The sequence below is a fragment of the Platichthys flesus genome, chromosome 6 (genome assembly GCF_949316205.1).
Source record: "Platichthys flesus chromosome 6, fPlaFle2.1, whole genome shotgun sequence".
NCBI classification, from domain to species: domain Eukaryota; kingdom Metazoa; phylum Chordata; class Actinopteri; order Pleuronectiformes; family Pleuronectidae; genus Platichthys; species Platichthys flesus.
In genome coordinates this window covers 9,013,029-9,031,919 of record NC_084950.1, presented here as the reverse complement: position 1 = coordinate 9,031,919, position 18,891 = coordinate 9,013,029, and the positions used below count along the sequence as shown (strand labels likewise).

At 42.2% G+C, this 18,891-nt stretch overlaps 1 protein-coding gene across 1 annotated transcript in view; it reads right to left on the bottom strand.

Moving 5' to 3' along the window:
* The window catches only part of furinb (furin (paired basic amino acid cleaving enzyme) b), an 86,107-nt gene that overhangs the window by 20,143 nt on the left and 47,073 nt on the right, over positions 1-18,891 (bottom strand). Inside the window, exons 4-6 of the mRNA XM_062390773.1 lie at positions 14,389-14,484; positions 12,520-12,648; positions 11,939-12,015 (exon numbers count right to left, since the gene is read on the bottom strand). Coding sequence (XP_062246757.1) covers positions 11,939-12,015; positions 12,520-12,648; positions 14,389-14,484 — 302 coding nt within the window. The remainder of the gene's footprint in view (positions 1-11,938; positions 12,016-12,519; positions 12,649-14,388; positions 14,485-18,891) is intronic.

Sequence of the window (18,891 nt, the reverse complement as noted above, 5' to 3'; positions counted from 1 at the left end):
CAGGGGGTTGAAAGTAAAGTTAAGCACTGCATATTTATGAGTTTCCATCAGTGACTAGGTCCTCTCTGCGATATAACAACTTGTACTTGTAATGCAGTACATGCAGTACCTGTGGGACTATAGGCAATATGCTGTACTTGCAAGAGTTGTTAAATAAACATACTAGACAGACTTTTTCTCTGGTTTCTCATCAAAAATATAGGAACTCTTTTCTCCAGTTGCTCAGTTCACAGGATGGAGGCTCTTCCAATCCAAACTGTCCAATCTAAAGCGAACTTTACTTTGACAGTCACCAGCCACGTAACATTCAAATGAAATGTGACGTGTAATTGAAGGACGTAAACAATTAAGACCTTCAGCCAGTCATGACTTTCAGAGGACAGACAGGTTCCCTATAGAAGGCTGTCGGGGGGTTTCAAAAACACACAGAGACTTCACAAACTTAAAAACTCCAACTCCGAAAAGCACCACAGATCCGGGACAATGAAAAGTCTAAATTGAAACTGAGAAAAGTAATCATTAGTGAAAAGGAATGAATGTGTCTCTTCGACTTGCCGCGAGATGAGACTGCAAATGGATGGAGTGCACTGAGTGTTTGGCATTTAACATAGGTCATTAGGATTGTCTCCTGATTACAGTGCAGATATCTGATTAGGAGGTTCGCAGTGTCTCAGCCGTCTCTGTGTGAAAGTTATTGGAATGGAGCTAATTACATCCACAGTTCTGTTTTGGAAGAGCCAAAAAATTACTTTCCTTTTTTTTTTTTCATCTTCCAACCTCCCCGTTGATGAGGCTGAGGACAAAGTCGTTTCACAGGGTCAGAGCACGGCTCCGCCCCCAGCTGGGATCCTGATTAGACTCTGTGTGACACATTTTAGCGAAAGATCACCATGTCTTCTGTCTAATTTGTCCAATCTCCTCGTCTTTCTTCCGCTCTGTCTTAAAGCTCATTATTTATGACGTCAAAGGAAGAAGAAAAAGAAAAAAAGGATGGTGTGGGGAAAAAAAAAAATTCTTTGCTATTAAATCTTTCTTCCTAACAAATCATTCATGACGTGATCCGGGACCACTACAAGCATTAAAGTGATTTTTACATAAGCAATCTAGGGCCAAGACAGGACTGATTTCTCACTGACTGATATCCCCCTACAGAAGAGCCTCGGCACAACATATGTCAGGGTGCAATATATCACAAACCTAATTAAAATGTTATCATTGCTATCGTGAGGTTAAACTTCACAGTTTTACTGCTAACTAGCTCCTTTCACATTGTATTAATGGCGGCTGCGATGATGGCTCCCCCAAGAACAATATATGTACTCAGGGGTTAGATTGGGATTTATTGAACGGGGAGGCCATTTCTTTGCAGCGTTTGAAAGGGGGGAAAGTAATGCAGAGCAAAATGCAACTTGACATTCAGTAACAACCTAATTTACACGAGGGATTCATTACACATCAGTTAATTCAGCTGTCTATTAAAGAAACATCCAGAGTATAGTGAAGCTTGGGGCACAACCCAGGTTCAGTTAATTTGATTCGCGATATATCTCCGTACAGCAGGACATCTCCGTCTGCATGGGAAGTGGCGAGCAGCCCTCTTGCTGAGCACGGATTGTAGAATCAGTGCAGCTAAGCGGCGAGTACCAAACCACTCATTAGACTTTAGCTCACCACTGGGCGTCTGACAAAGGATTGGCTGACTGACTCCAAAGGCTCTTCAACGCGTAAATCACTCACCACACGCTGCAGACTGGCAGCTGAATGGAGACTGTCAGTCACTTCATGCAGCTAACACCAGCGATCCAGTGAGTGACTTTACTGTTTTTACAAAAAATAAGAGTGAGACGATTTAATGGCGCTGCTGGATATGCCAGAGTGTTTGAACACAGAAAAAAAACTTAGCGTCGGTGCTCATCAGGACCGACCTGGCACAGCTCGACCCGCTGCATTTTTTAATTTTAATGAAGCAGATAGCGGAAAACAGAAAAACAAATGCAGATGAAAGTATATGTGAAAACATCCAAGACATCAAGTGCCTGTTTTTGTGATTAAATGTAGCCACGGGTCACTGCTGCACAACCAGGCATCCAGGGCAAGATCAAATTAGAGAGATATTAGAGATATTTTTCTTGGAAATTGTGTTTTGAGAGGATAAATGTACAAAGGCCTGAACTTGTTTGCTGTAGTATGACATTTTGCTGCAAATCAAAATGATTCAGCTTTCTTTAATTTAACATTTGGAGAGCAATTCATTTCTAATAGGTTCATATTCGGTCACATCCTTTAGGAAAAAAGAACCTGGAAACATTCACACGGGCCAAAAACATGCAGAGTTATGACTGTGGCCAGATCAGAGACGTTGTCCAGAAAACAACATCTGCAAAAAGTTAAATATCAAATTCAAGCCTCAACTCTCAAGGATTTTGGTTCAAAAACAAACAGAGACCTTTCCCCCTGCAGCTTTCACTCCTGAAACAAAGACGCTTTGAATTTGCACGTTATTCAAATATCTGTTTGTGATTCAACAAGCCAATTTACAGACCAACCGGAGTCAAAAGAGGAGAGGTTTGGATCTGCGATGCCTTTAGCTGCTAATGTCTGTGCATCCATGTTATTGTTTCATCCACAGCTTCATAAAATGCCTCTCTGGTCCAACAGCATAGCACATATCCTCATACCAGGGGGACTCAGCCAGGAAGGGCAGAGTGGACACAGAGTCAGAGATAGGGGAAGACATTTATAGAGACGCTGTACACATCAAGAAACAGCCGAATGAATACTATCTGCATGTGCATGTGTACGAATGAGTGATTGGCCTGGACTGAATTCAGCTGAGACAGTTTAATATATCGGTGGAGGCTCAGACGCGCCCCAGCACAGAAAAGGGTTTATGGGCGAGGCGACAATCTTATCTGTCAAATGTCCATGAAATGAAATGATTTCCGAGAAACTCGAGTGAACGCCTCCGTTCTTCATGCATCTGAAGTAGATTGAAAAGGGCCACAGAAGCGACAACAAATGAGGCCGGGCTTAAGAGTAGTTTGACAAGAAAAGTTCAGGTTTGCACAAAGAGCTGCGGACAGGACAACAGAAGGCGTTTAAATAGCATGGCGTGATCTCGGAAAATAAAAACAATCACAGAAAATGAGTCATTAGTGTGTGAGCTGCAGGATTGTAAAAAAAACGTGTCCAAAAGACAAGCAGTGGAGAGAAATCCCAACAAAGCTCGAGGCTGAGATAACAGGCTGCTGAACCAGACACGTTCTATTCACTGCAGCCAATGTGACCCCGCCTTATCTTATCAGGAGACGCAAACGGGACGGAGCGCTGTAATGTCTTTATCTGTCCTGCGGAGGACAAGGGGCCGTATTTGGTCAAGTCATTGGCCTGTCATTTCCTGGGGGATGTAGCCGTGACACTGAACACAATGTCTCTGGGCATGATGCAATGTACTGTAACCACAAGCCCTACAGAGTCAGTACGGTCGACTGTGCTTTCTATTAATGCAAACAGACACGTCCAGCATTCCTTCACTTACTGAATTGAACTGCAAAACAATCTTTGACAATTGATTATTATTGCATCAGTTTTGGTATTATTGTAAGACCAAAATATGAACTCTTACATTCACATGCAGTACATAAACTATAAAAACATAGTGAGAAGTTATGAGGTCAAATTTGATATCACACTTTAACGGATGTGGCTCAGTAGACGAAAAGCTCTCAACTTGCCCAACGGGTTAATGGAAGCTCCAGCTTGTGTCGGTTTACATTTCGGGGTCATTGTCAGATTTTCAGCATTAGAATAATGTCTCATATTTGACAAGGGGTTATTGTGCTTATGCAATAACTCACCCCAGGCTAAGAAGTGTTATGAGAAGGGGCGTTGATACGCTCCACACAATATATCATGGCCCAGAGTGAGCTATTGCTTTCATTAAACGGTAACCATATAACTGCAATATGACAATTCTACACGCATTATAGTTAAATTTATTTACAAGCGTGTTTATAAAGCATTCGTAAAGAATTGTTCTTACAAAGAAATACGCCTCACTTGTTGCCTGCCTGCAGTGTAAGTGAGTTGCTATGCAGGTGGTAACTTAAATGAATTTCTTTTTATCTTTTTTCCCCCGAGTGCGAGAACGACGGCCTTGAAAGCTGGTGGGAAGCCTTTATGTATTGATAAGTGGATGTATGTCGCTCTGTGTGGGTACGATGTTATTCCACTTTCACCGAGATCCAGTCGCCCAGGAGCTCTGAAGCGATGTTCGGCAATCGTGGCTACTGGCAATCTCAGGAATCGTGGTCAGGCACCAATCACGAAGGCTATAATTTGTGTTTTTCTGCCTGCTTTAATATATATATATATGTTTTATAGGTATCGTTATAGCAATTTACCCTTTTTCCCCCACGCACGAAGAGTGCTGCTGAATTGTGAAAATGAATTATACGTAATTTCCCTTGTGTACGGTCCTTATATCAGTGATAACAGCCTGAATGCAATTTTATAGTTTAACATATAACCAACAATAACTGTTTTCATTCTATAATTTAACTTGTGATGTTAGTGAAGGAGGGAAGCTTGGTTTGGTCTTTTTACTGAATATCCGACCAAGCAGGCGAGGTGTTTATGTCCTTCACCGTGACAGGGAGCTGGGACTGTGGGAAGCAAAAGGTTTGCAGTGGAAATGTCTGTTTCTGAAAAGGAGATAACGTTTTTATCTATATCAGACTCACACAGTTTTTATTTTTTCCTTACGCTCAACAATCTCTTCTGACGTTGTAAACCCATGCTGACCAGTTTTTGTTGTCTCCACCTCTCTTGCCACAGAGAGCCTGTGGTGTGATTACACCAGTAACCCCTCAACGAAGAACTATAACTATAAACGCTGTTCCACTGATTTATTTGTCTCCCATAGAGAGTCATAGAGAGGCCGATTAAAAATATCAACAGTCAAAACCGCAGAGACATAAAAAATCCAGACGTTGAAAATCATAGCAGCTCAAAAAAGACTGGATCTGACATTTCTCAGTGTGAAAAATGACCAGGATTTCATCAGACGCTCCCTTTCTCCCAGATATCTCTTTCTTTCAAACACCACCATCAAGATGAAACCGAGATAACATTGGTTTCATCATTAGTCATTTTTCAGAGAGCTCCCCTGGAGGCCCAGAGGACAAGACTGTTTTAACAGGCTGAGTGGCCGTCTTTATCATGAGTAAACTGAACCCCATGAGTAGGTTTTACTATGAGCAACGAGCAAATGAGAAGGAAAAGCACTTTATTTCTCTTTCGTGGCCTGACATTCCTTCTCAAACAGGACTCGAAGCAGAACGATGGATTCCGGTGTTGAGAATATCTGTTTACAGACGGAGGACGAATGCATCAACAGCAAACAGTCATGTAGTGTTTGTGCTGTAGATGCAGCGGGAGCGTTAAAACATACATCACAGAGTGTGACGGATGTCTAAGCTATGCCTGGTTAAACTGCAGGATCTGCCACTGTGCATCGCTTTGTTGGTTTGTATCAGTTTTCTGATGGACTGAAAAGGGTCCGTTCCCCGCAGCTGCCAAAAGGATTAGGCTATTTTCTGCTCAGCCTGGCTCAGCTCAGCCTCAGGCAGGTCTGTTCTAATAGTTACACAGAAGTGGAGATCTTTTCATTCTGTGGGCAAACACGGCAACGTTGCCTCCTATGATGATCAGATGTGTGTGTTTCAGATTCAAGGTTTTAATGTTTTCGGTTTGAGAAAATGCCTGGAATAACTTTCTTATAGAGAATTCGTACCAGTGATGAACCTAGAATACAATGGGCAGAACTTTGGAAAATTCACACCTTAAGGCAATATAGAACCTCCAGTGCATCTGCTGTGTGGAGCACTATTTTAGGAGAGAAAATATTAATGTCTGTATTGCTCAATGATGAGGTGCCTGAAAAGAGAGATGCCCACCAAATTAGAAAAAGGTTTGCAAAAACAATAAAGGATGTTCAACGTAACTGGTTAAAAAAACAAATCGTTCCCCATCGCATGTCTACACAGGCCAATCTCCACACAGTGCTGACACGAGCGTTTAAAACATCCCTTTCATGGGTGTCCAGTCAACTGAGCAGAGTAATATCGACGGACTCTGTGTGATCAGTAATGTCTTGTAGAATGAGGTTTGGCCTCGGACTACGCTTCGCTCAACGAAGGGCTAAACCTTGTCAACAATCTTTAGAAAACAGCAGCCTTCAATCTGCTGCCTTTGTCTGTAGTGAACAACACAAGCAGGAGAGCAAGCAGAAGGCCAGAGGAGTCGGGTATAAGACAGAGGCCCCCCTGCAGACATCACCTGTGCAAAGTCTGTCAGGCTGTCCAGAGAATAAACAAGCCTCTCCCCGTTAGAGTAAACAAGACGAGGGGACAGTGAGTTTGCATTATTCAGGCTGGACAAAAGGGGGCAGCTTTGTAAACTATAATTTATAAACTAGGAGTAAACAGCTCAGGGCATTTATCTGCAGCAGGGGATGGTGTAAGAGTTAATAGTGGAAAATACTGTTCGTGTTTTCTCGCTTTTCTTTTCCCACACACACTGTCAAAGTCAACCGAAGGGTCGGAGAAAACTTGAGTCAGAAACTGTCACGTGTCGGGCTCGGAATGACAAATGAAGACTCGAGAGGCTCACACGAGTTTGGACTAAAGTGTGTTCAGTTTACTCGCTGAAAACAAACAAGAGCTTGTTTATCTACAGAAGCTTCAGGATTCAGAACTTCAGTAAATCTTTATAGATAAAGCTGCCATTTTTGCTCATTTGATTATTAATTAACTCTCCACAACTCTAATGACTAAGTTAAAACATGTCTAAAGAGATTTAAATCCAAAACTGAGATCTCTCATTCATGAAATTATTCATAGAGGGTCCTTAGCACAAATTAAACCTCGGTTAAGTAGCTACCAGCTTTGCAAACCTGGATTTGGGCGGTTCACCCTCTTCTTTGTGGCAGATCCTCTCAGGATCCCTCAGGTTGGACGACAAGCGTCTATGAGCTGCCAGCGTCGGGTTTCCCCACAGATGTTTTGGCCGAGCCATCGAAGGACAGTCAGAGACTTGTCCAAAGCTACTCCATTGTTCTCTTGGCTACAGGTATGTGGTTTCAGATGAATCATCAGCCCAGTCTCTGATCACGTGTAATTAGAAGAGGGTTTTCTTTCCAAGGAAATCTGGTGGCTGCATTCATCCTTCCCTCAATTCTAATGAACAGTCTTCCTGTCACATCTCTCCACAGGGATGGATATTAACCAGGTGATAGACAGACGTACTTTGTGTTCAGTTTTTGTTTCATGAAACCAGAGAATCTTTTTTTCTCATGTTCTCACAGACCTTTGTAACGCTCCACGCAGGCTGTTATCTGTCTTTTACACAAAGTGGCTTCACCTGGCCTGACTGATGGGAGGTGGTTCTCCTTCCAGGATTCTGGAGTTTTGTTTATAACGTTTCAGAGACGGCTCTACTCCTTTGACCTGAACTGTTCCTCTCCACTGGTTTATATTGGAGGTCGATGGAGAATTTCTAACATCAATCAATTTGACCTTCTTTAGGTATTTTTTCCTTTATTATTAGGTCTTTAAGTCTTTAAGTATTGCACCAGATAAGTTAGATATCATAACATTCATAAACAATCAGGTTCTGTGTCTCATGGTCAGTACTAAATCAAATATTTCAGGTTTTGATCTTTAATATACTTAAAATGATATTCTCACTGGTACGTTGTCATTGTTACAGATTATTGGGTGTAGACTGAAACAACCTTTTCATTTTGAAATATAAATCAATAACACAATAATATGCAAAAAGTTAAAGGTTCTGATCCTCCTGAACATTTGATAGCACTGAGAAAAACACTTTATGCAATTAAGAGACTCAAGTGTTTTGTGTGTTCTGCCCCTGAAACTGCTGAGAAAAAGAAAAAAAAAAAATACTTTGAAAATACTTTGACAGAGCAGATGTGAGCAGATTCTTGAAGAAGCCAATTTCACACAATACGGAGCTCGACAATGTGTCGGCAGCCACGTCAATGCAGAGCAGTTAACAACACTTACAACACTGTAAGAGAGGTGCTCCTGTTTACGATGCTTCTGTCTTCTGTGATACTTGCTCTCCTTTTCCTACAATCAGATTTTTTCATTTATCACCTCCTCAACGACTAAGATTTATAACCTCCATACCGACTCCACATGCACGAACCTGACGTATGGCAAGGCTGTGGATCTGCAGAGCACAGGGCACCAAGGGCAGGCGCTTTTAATTTGCATTCATGTACTTAAACAGCGCTGCCGGCCTGAGAAGCCACATGTCTGGCAGCGACTGGACAAGGACACGGCGCCTGGAATTAGCATTTAAGCTCATTGCCACTTTCCTTTTTACTGGGGTTGCAGGCGGAATTCCAATTGGATTGAGATTTCTGTCTGATGTCAGCTGAGTACACAAAATACTTTTTTTTTGTGCGGACAGAAAAGCAGAAAAACTTGAGAACAAAAATCTGAAAACAGAAGTTTTGTGATCACACAGAAACAGCCCGAGCACAAGGAGAAGGACTCAAACCGTGAAGCACGGGGCTTTTGTGCAGTAACAGTATCTGTGAGTGCACACAAACTGTTCCGAGTAGGAGCGGAGCACATTTGCATGCGAGCAGCGGCTATTTGAGAAGAGTGGGCAGGGTTTTGAGAGAGAGCGATGCAGAATGTGACCGTGAAATGAAGAAATGATGCCCTCATAATGAAAGTTCACGCTTTTGGAGAAAAGAGTTGAGAGACGCTTCGTAGATGTGATGAAAAATGATAGCGAGTTAACAGATGTAGAAGAAAATGATCAGCGTTCTAATCTGGTTCTGAAATGTGAATCTTTCATGAAGCATCTTTAATGGGAAAAAGGCAAAAGTTGGTATTAACAAATTATTGATGCCCTCGTTCAAGACCACACTCATACAGAAACTAAATTCACAGCATGCAAATTCCTAAACATATCATTTGATTAAGTATGTAACCTACTTAGAGTGACCTTGTTCACCTCTTAATAACTGCAGGGCCTCCACCATCTGTTTAATGCAGGGGCTACCTGTCTGACCTTGACTAACGCTGTAAGACATGAAAAATACAGGAACATTTTACTTGAGATGTGTGTCTCCCGCAGCGACGGGTGCAGCTGCATTTGCCTTTTTCCCTATTCAGGGCTTTTCTGCTGAGGAAGCACTTTCATGCTCAGAGAAACAAATAGCTATTTGCCACCAAGGACAAAGCTATCTCACAGGGCGAGAGAAGCATATAAACACTTTTCTTCTTCTTTTTTTTCAATGCCATCGTTCAAATTAGCCAGCACACCTCTTCCTTCATCCTCTCAGCATTAGGTTTGTATTAGTATTCAGGTGCTGATGGATTGGTTTGGGCTCAAGGACACACAAGGCTGTGTAAAATGTCAGTCATTTTCTAATCAAGGCTGTCACTGTGCAATCTTCCACACAGGCATTTTGATGTCAATTAATGCACCCCCGTGAGAAGTTCCCAATAGGAGCTAATAACTGGTTAGTGTGTGTGTGGGCGCGTGTGTGCGTGTGGGTGGGTTTATGTGTGTGTGTGTCTGGCTGAATACATCAGAAGAAGGGAACCTAATGACTGTCTATTTTCTCAGCCTCTCTACACAAGGTTTGAATATTAACATGGGCTATGTATTATACATTACAGCTGTAATATATATAATAACTTACATATTGTATCACATTTCTTTAAATCCATAAAAAATTAAGCAGGATTAAATATTAATGATTTCTGGATACATTAAAAACCACAGAATGTTTTTATGTGAGGCCGGATAATAATTCAATATCCTCGTTTCATGGTTACAGATTTTAACGAAAACGGTCGTTATAATATGACATCATAGATCTTATCATGTGGTCTATCTTGATATATTTTGAAATGAAAAAATATGTGTATTATTATATCTTGATTTATATCCTTGATACCATATTGATCATTTATATGAAAGTCGTGCATAATGCTCAGACCTCTTGTCTCTCATTGAGGCTTTAAGTATCTGGAGCATTTGGTTTTACTGACAGGCTGTGGACAGGAGATGGAATCAATCATGCTGTCTTCCACTCCTAACCCAATGGATCCATACCACACTAATGGAGGAGAAGTAGAAAAAAAACAAGACAAAGATTGTCACGATGGATCCCAAATGGATTAACCACCTGGTCTGACTCCCACCGGCTCTCAACCTGCCGCCCCCTTTAAAGATAAAGGCCAGGACTGCTTTTAAAGCGGCTGGAGCATATCTGTGGAAAACACCTGAATGACGAGTTTTTACATTTGGTCCGACATGTCATCAGTACAAATGAACTGGCTTCAGGACTATGGAAAATGCCCCCCCCCCCCCCCGACTCTCCTTTTGTTTTTGTTGTCCTATGAATATATTCATATAATCTCATTGTGAGGGGGCTGTGAGCATTACTCACTGTCTGCTTGTATTACTCTGGGGTGATTTACATAACTCATCGGATATAATTTGTCCGCAGGTCATTCCAAACAGTGGCGCTCCACGCTGCAGACATGCCGACACACCCTTGCTTTTTATTCCATGCCCATAATTGATCCAGGGAAAGATAATTGCTCTGGCAATTCCAGTGACATGGGTAGTAGAGTGTGTGTGAGTGCGAATCTGTGCTCTCTGCGATTTTATTATGTGCGTAAGTGTGCCTCTCTGAAGCAGCATTGCGCTGCAGTCAGGGAGCTGAAGTGAACCAGAGGCAGGGAGTAATCCCCTCCAGTAGTGCTTTGTTCCATCAGCAGGACGGAGTGGGATCTACTCTACACTGACAGAAAGGGCCGGGGTCGCTGTGCATGGCTGGGCTCGAGCCGTCGGCATGGACGAGAAACAAGGCCCCTGCTTTAAGGCCGGCTCCCACTAACCTCCTTCACAATAAATAAATACTGTAGATGAAACAGCCACATTTCAGAGGACGTGAAACAAACGACAGTACGTGTCTAACAGAAGCAGCTTAAAGAGATAAACATTTTGAAAGTGTAAAAAAGAAATGTGCAGAAACGGCTGGATTTCACATTAAAGTTTCCACTATCTTCTGGAAACTTGTTTGGCTTATTTAACAACCGCAAGAGGATGCGGCGCTTTGAAACTGAAGAAAAGAGACAAAAACAAACAACAAACAAGTACAGAAAGACTTAGTGGCAGTCGTCCCAGAAAAGAGAGAGATTTGAGACAAATCCTGCTATGCATTTCAGAGGCGAGATGGAGCTTCTCATCTGATCCAGGGGGATTGGACTAAGGCGGAGGACCGAAGAGTTTGGAGAGACGAGGATGGGGGGAGGAAGGTTTAGGATTTGCCCTCGCTAGTGCTTTAGTATTCCATCATTAAAATTTGTTTTAATGCGATCACCAAACACTGGAAGGGAAGAGCATGAATCACTGAGGGCAAGTAAACAAGTATCGAATTAGCAACAAATAAGTGGCAGAGTAGCTGTGGGGCTGTGCCGGCTGGAACTAAAAATGCAGCCACAGCAGCTTGGCTTGTGTACTGGAGCAAGAAAAAAATCTAAAAGAAGGATTGTGCAGAATGAGTGCACTACTGCTTTCAAACTTTTTATAATTGGGTTTTTAAATGTAAATACTTCAGCCATAAGTGCTGGACCGTACGAGTTGGTGCTTTCTCATCAGTATCATTCCCTGTCAGCAAACAGTTACTGTACAGCGAGCCAGTCCCGGTCGTAAACAACAAAGGGTTGGACAAAGCTTGTTTGATAAAAAGGAAAATCCATATTATCTTTGGTCCTGTGGACTTAAGCCCACAATAAAATGATTTGTGCACCAGTATGCCAAATTTCCATAAAGGCCTTTTTGAAGCCCAATTCAGGATCATGGCTTTGACTTGAATTACCTGTTCTCATTTCGCTGCGTGTATCTTGGTTGGGGATCAGCGTCTCCATCGTTCACATCATAGCTGGCCTCAGGGTCCTAAGGGTCACATGGGGAAGTTTAGGGACGTACGTTTTGAAATCGTTGAACCATTTTAACAAACCACAATTAATCCAAGAGATTAAAATGGCATTTAAAGGACAAGGTCTGTCGCATTAAGAAATACCAATGCAACAAGAGGTTAATTTTTTACATGCATATTCAAACAGCATATGTCCTGTCCAAACCTCCATAAATCCAACTTTTTAGGTGGGCAGACATCAGCATCACTTTCTGCTTCAGCTGTGCATGTTCCTGCGGCTGCGACGGGCATGCAGTCACTCCGATCACAATAATGAACCCTTATTAAACGAACCCGGACTACTCAGTCCTTTAATAGACGTCTTTTCTACTGATTCCCACAGAGTGTGGGGTCAGTGTGGTGCGTAGTCTGTAATAATGAACTAATTAGGAAACCAGTTCTGCCACTTTAACTGTCTCTTCATTCTGTCGGTGATGTATTTATTTGTTTATATGTTCTCCTACAGTGTGTGTTTGACTCACATAATTATTGATGAGATCAGGATGGTCTTTCTCAATGCCGTCGTCCAGGATAGTCACCACAACGCCTCTTCCTGTGTAGCCCTGAGCCCAGGCCACTTTGGTATTCAGGTCTTGATGCGATGGGGTGGTCTGGAACAGACACAGATCTGCAGTTCAGCTGTCAATATGCTGTGACTGATACTTCCCAGAAGTCCAACAGAAAGGAGTCAGTCATTCAGATGAATCATTTACAAAGATGTGCTAAAAACAAAAAAACTCAACACAGAAAAATCACCCAAGATGTGAAAAGGAAGATAAGAGGTGCTTCATGAACACATAAAATCAAATTGTGTTGCCTCATTGCTGCATCCGGCTAGGCTGCCCATTGTGAGCGTCCTAATGTAGTTACGCTGTTAATAAACAGACAGAACCTGAAGTAAGAGTCAGCAAGCTTTGAGAGGCCGTGAAGGCTAATCAGGGATGGGATACAGAGATACTGGTAAAGTGCGATTAGGATGGACAACATAAAATCCCTACTGCGAAAGGTGTGAAGAGTACGTGACTTCCAGAGGTGAGGAAGATGGTTGCAGGGGGACAGACTGAGGGAAGACATCACAGACAACCTCAACTGCACCACTGTATAATACCAGTAGGTAACAGACCCATGTTCCATAATAAACCAATCTAGAATGACTTTAAATACGTTATTTGTATTGTACTACCAAGAGAAAAAAACAGTGGTGACATTTGCCCTCAGCTAAACCGTCTTTGTTTTGTATTCCATGGCAGAACCACAGTATGTAGAAAAACTGTCAAATATGAGAAAAAGTGATTTAGTCCCCAGGCGTTAAAGGGCTCTAATGCTGAATGGCACATGTGGTGTCACAACTTCTATTCACTGGTGATTTATGTCTGGAATAGTCAAAGTTGGCATTAATCCGTTCCAGTGACCAGGATTTGTGAATATGAAAGGAAAAAAGAGGGAAGATTAGGGCAAATTGAAGCATCTCGGAGAAAAGCTACACATAACGCCACAGACGGATCCAGGGGCATTTTCTATCAACGTTTCACAGGTGAAACAGTTTAGTAGTGGATCTGTCCTGACATTTCATTTAACATTCAACCAAGCAATCCCAGGGTGCCTTGCATTATACTTATCATTTGACTGTGGAAAACCTTGTGTTGGTGGGGACACTGATTCAACTGCAGCTGACAGGGTTTGTCTAGGAAACAGCAATTCAATTTATGCTTATCTTACTGACCGTGTGGGTCGTTGTGTCTGTAAACAGAGAGAATCCAGGAAAGGGGCAACAGCATTTCGCTCAAAGCTACCTTTTCTACATAATGTTTGGGTCCAATCACTAAGGCCCGGAAGATATTTTCACTCAATTCCAATGTTTTTATTCTTTGGGTTCTTGGTTTTGGGAAGATATATGTTAAATTATTGTTCCTTGCCTAACCAAACTTTTTTTTGCCTATATTGGATTTGTCTTTGACCAATGGCCATGAGGATATTAAGAGTAAAACATGTGACATGAGTGTCATCATCATCAGTTGTCTGTTAGTTAAGTTTCAGCAACCCTCACAGACATTAAATCACATTATTTGCATCAATAGAAAATACACTAGTAAAGGTAACAGTCATAACGACAAACAAATGAGGACAGAGATAAAAACAAGTGAAAAATACAATAAATGTCGAATGATGTATATGGTCCGCGAAATTTGCTATTAAAAAAAGGTAATAGCCCTTGACAAAAAAAGGTTCCACACCTCTGTTTTAAATGAAGCAGGTATTGAAAATTCCCCTTATTGCTACAATTGTCAGCATACAACCATTAAGTCAGAATAATGAGGTCTAGTCTGTAAAGATCAGAGACCGTCACCCACCAGGTACCACTGCTTGGGGAAATCAGGATCTGTTGGGTCTTCAAACACTTCCCTCCTCTTCCTTTTCTTCACCACTTGCTGCTCCATCCACAGGACCTGCAAACAAAAACACAGACACACACACACAAAACAAATTGAGTTTGCACAGTGTCACATGCTATTGTATCATATCCAGGGCTATAATTTCAGAAATTGTTGCAAATGTCCCACAGCTTGCAGATGTGGGACAACATGTCCTCAACTGCGCTCAACAAGTAATGACTTACAGAGACAGAGAGGCAGAGATGTCAAGCAAATCTAATTTATTTCACTCCTGAGATGCAGAGTAGGGGGCTTTGAAGTCCTGGAGCATGCTGGGATATGCACCGGCTTGGTAGGGGGTGGGTGGCAGTGAATAATAATATCATAGTTCATGTTAAGTTGTTTGTGAGGTTACAAATAACATTATATATGGTCTCATGCTTTGATATAATAATAATTAAACAAAAGACAACTATAGCTATTCTTCGCCCTTTAATTTTCTTAAACATGGCATCCGGGTTTTTGCATAGCACAGACATTCATCTTTTACAGCAGCATAAAAAAAATGCTGCTGTGAACTGTTATTGTTAGTGATAATTGCATCCCTTGCTGAAGTTTTGCTGAGGATGACAAATTTTAAACTGGAGCCACTTTGGTATCACTCGAGTGAAGCGTGTCCAAACTCGTTTCCTTTACAGCAGCCGGCCGGCTTCAAAGCACAACTTGTTATTTTATTATAGTTTAGGTCTTTCTTTTTCTTTTTGGCCATGTTACGCTCAGACTGGATCCTGGTAATGAGGCTTCTCTTACTTGCTTTATATATGATGACGTGCTCTTGTAGGGAGGGAAATGAATAGAAAAATGCTCCAAACAGCTACAGATTGTGGTTTTCCAAGCCCATAGTGTAAGACTAAGCCTGGGAGAGTGAAACCATTAACCCTATTCAAGTCACCCTCGACTAATTAACATTTATCTCATTTCATTTCATTCAGAACTGCACATGACCGGCCTCCCTGCACGGCTGCACATCACATTATTATCAGAACTAAATTGCGACTGATACATGAGCCAGATTACGATCCGTCTGCGGACAGATATTGTTAAATTTTTTAGTGTTTCATTTATAAAGTCATTAATGCAAATGATAAAACATTAGCAAATTCAACTCACGGCGCAGTCATCATCATGATAAAAAACGGACTTTAAATCTATTTCATTTAAGGTAATGGTTTTCGTTGTGGCACATTTCAGGCAGATCACCCGACTGAGGAAAACAAGGTCTGATCCATGTCCTCCTGTAAACCGAGGGAGCGATGGAGGAGTAAATACAACACAGAGAACTGCGAACATCGAGGTCTGGGACAACGGTGGAGAGCAAGAGGCGAACGAAGCCCGAACAAAGAAGCAATCATGAGACAACAGGGAGGTCTCCCGCAAAGGCTACACATGTGTTATCCACTGCAGCAATAAACTATTTGTTCCATCTCTCTTGTGATGTCCTGAGGGCTTTCCTGTCTGATGACTGAAGGAGCCACACTGGGATTGTCTGTAACAGAGACACTGTAGACTGCGCTTTTATCTATAAATCTGTTTATAGAGAGAGGAGATATGTCAGAAGATAGGTCGATATTTTTGTTATTATCAACACATCGCAAGAAAAGACTTCAAGTTATTAGAAGTGACTGCTCAAATGCGTTATGTGAGCGTGTATAAAAAGCTAGATCCATCTTCTTTAGAGCTCCATTGTTGTTCAAACACCATTAATCCGCAAGTGAGTCACACTTAATGAATAAAATAAGCACTGCAGAATATTTTGTGTTGATCCCACGTTCACTGTTGCAGGAAATGTAAATCAATGGCTCCCAACATAGAAGTCAGGATCCATTCAAGGGGCCAGTTAAATATTCATGACCTCTGCCATGGAGGCTATGTTTCCACCCAAGGCCTTTTGTTTGTTTCAGCAGCATTATAAAAAACTACTGATTGAATTTCCATGAAACCAGACTTTCCCTTCTCCACTGGTTAAAGAAACCCCACTAACATCTGGCTTTTTTCTGCAATGGGAATTAACACAATCGGTAATCACTGCAGGGACTAATCAATCTGCAGTAGACACAGATTTATATTGGCTCCAGCTCTGATGTGCAGGGATGAACACATGACATCCAGGTGAGCGCACTGCCTCCTGCTTTATTATAGATGCTGACACTGCACCTTGTCCTTGTGCTGTGAGTTTAACACCTGGGCTTGGGGTTTATAAATAGCCATTTTGTCTTCACATTGTACAAGATGCAACACTGGCAAGACAGCGAGGTGAGAGAGCTAGAAATTTCCAGTAAGTGCATGACGTTGAACATGACTCACCGGGGGGGAACTGAAAGGCTGACTCCTCTGCTGGCAATGGGGAAATAGTCAATTTCCTTTTTTAGAGGGTTTACCTGCATATATAAAAACGTGTGTATACCTGCTAATTTTGGTGTCAAAGGAGAACCTATGTATTGGGGTGGATCCAGGATTTCTTCATGGTTCGTCAACAGCAAAAACTAATATTGAATGGCAGCCTCTTCCTAACAAAGTACGACCTCATATGGCACCTTAACAACACAGTGTGCTCTCACCGACTGGAAAAAGAAGGTGAAAATCTGCCGCAAAACTGCAGAAAGGGCGAGCCTGAGAGAAGGATGGAGAGGAGGAGAGAGAGGAGACGCAGGGTAGAGGCCCCTTCTGAAACACAGCATGCAGTAAGCCGACTTACACTGCGGGATTGAACAAAACCAGCCACCCCAAAACAAATCGATTCCTCTCCTCATAGAGAAGGTGCGGGGTGTGGAAAGGGGATGACAAACAGCCCTCACAGGCATAATGGTAAAAGCTTATGCAGCGGCAAATGTCATCTTGCCACTGTGTGATTATTCAAAGGGGGGTGGTGATAAGCGGCGTGTTAGCACCACGGAGCAGAGGAAAGGAGACAATGGAGGTAATGTCAGAGACAGCGGCTGGATAACAGAGGAGAAATACTGCAACCAGCTCGAAGCTTAGTAGCGCCTTATCCAAATCCAACCATAATGTTTTCATTGACTTTTTTTTTTGTATACGTTTCCTGTTAAGCAGGGGAAGCTGAACCTTTTCTCTTCCCCTTGTTCTGGGGATCGCATGCACTCACAGACACAAACGGTCTCCCTCATGCTGTGGTGTTTTTTTGGCATCGGCCGTGCTCTGCCTCAGGTCTCGTCTGTTTGTCGGTTGTGTGGGTGGAGAGGTAACACAGGGGCAAACTGTTTTTCCGTAGCCCGGTGCTCTGAATTGTTAGAGGTTCAAGCACCGTGTTGACTTGAACTGCCGACCTCCCGACTGAGATGATCCTGCTAGATGAAAACGCTCTGTGAAATCTCCTCAAATTGAATGAGGCTTTATGTCTCTGTCTCTGATGTAAGGGCTGCAGTTTTAAAATCCAAGATGCTTTCAACCGTATTTGGTATTTACAAATAGAAGATACCGTAAAAACACTGTCGTCAGTTCCTATCTTCCTGATTAATTCTGGTCCATTTCAGCTACACACCACCTGTCCTCCTGTTCCAACAGTGCATGTTATGCCTCATGATTTCATCGAACTATAAAATCCAATGTAGTGCCTCATTAAAATCCTATTCAGTAAAACCGACAATTCCCTTACCTCTATCACTGCCCAGAGTAAATCTCATTTGTTGTTGGCTATGGAGCCACCCAGCTACTAGGCAGACAACTCTGTCTAGTAACACGGTGGCTCCATAATCGACTCTCTAGTTAACGTCCATTAACTTTGACCCCTTACACCACCTGCCTTGGTGAAAGTCACCATATCTCACTAATGATGTCTTGGGGCCACCGCACCTGTCAGGCAGCACCAGTCCTCTTCTCCGCCACCTTGACTTGGACACAGGAGAAGCTGGAGATTAGTCCTCTGGCTCTACTTGGCAGGTCCACCTTGACACTAATGGCCCTGGAGCAGGTCTGTTCTCACGTCCTAACTGCCCCCTTTTCTGCACCGACCAGGTCCCTTTCAAGTTGCTTTTAAATAGCAGCAATTATCGCTCAATGCCTCCAGTGTTTCCTGTGTAAACTTGGCAGCGGGTTGTTGCCAGCACTGGAAGAGAGGATGGCTACCGCACAAATGTCCGTGCATGGTTGTTTGCAGCTTCTGTCTGAGTTGACATTGATGGGAAATCCTAAGAGTGATGTAAAGACTGGATTCATCAGTTGGCAGATATCCTCTCACAGGCACATCAGTGTCCATGATAATGTTTGCACATATATTTAGATTTACATTAAAAAATAAAATCCACGTTTACTCTCTTAATTCTAGTTATATATATTTCTTATTATTAATAAGGTTTAGGCTTAAACTTTAAATTATCAAGCCTCTATTACATTAGTTTGTCATTAGGATAAGATAACAACTTCTTACAAATCATCGCCAATTCTTTTTATATATATATATATATA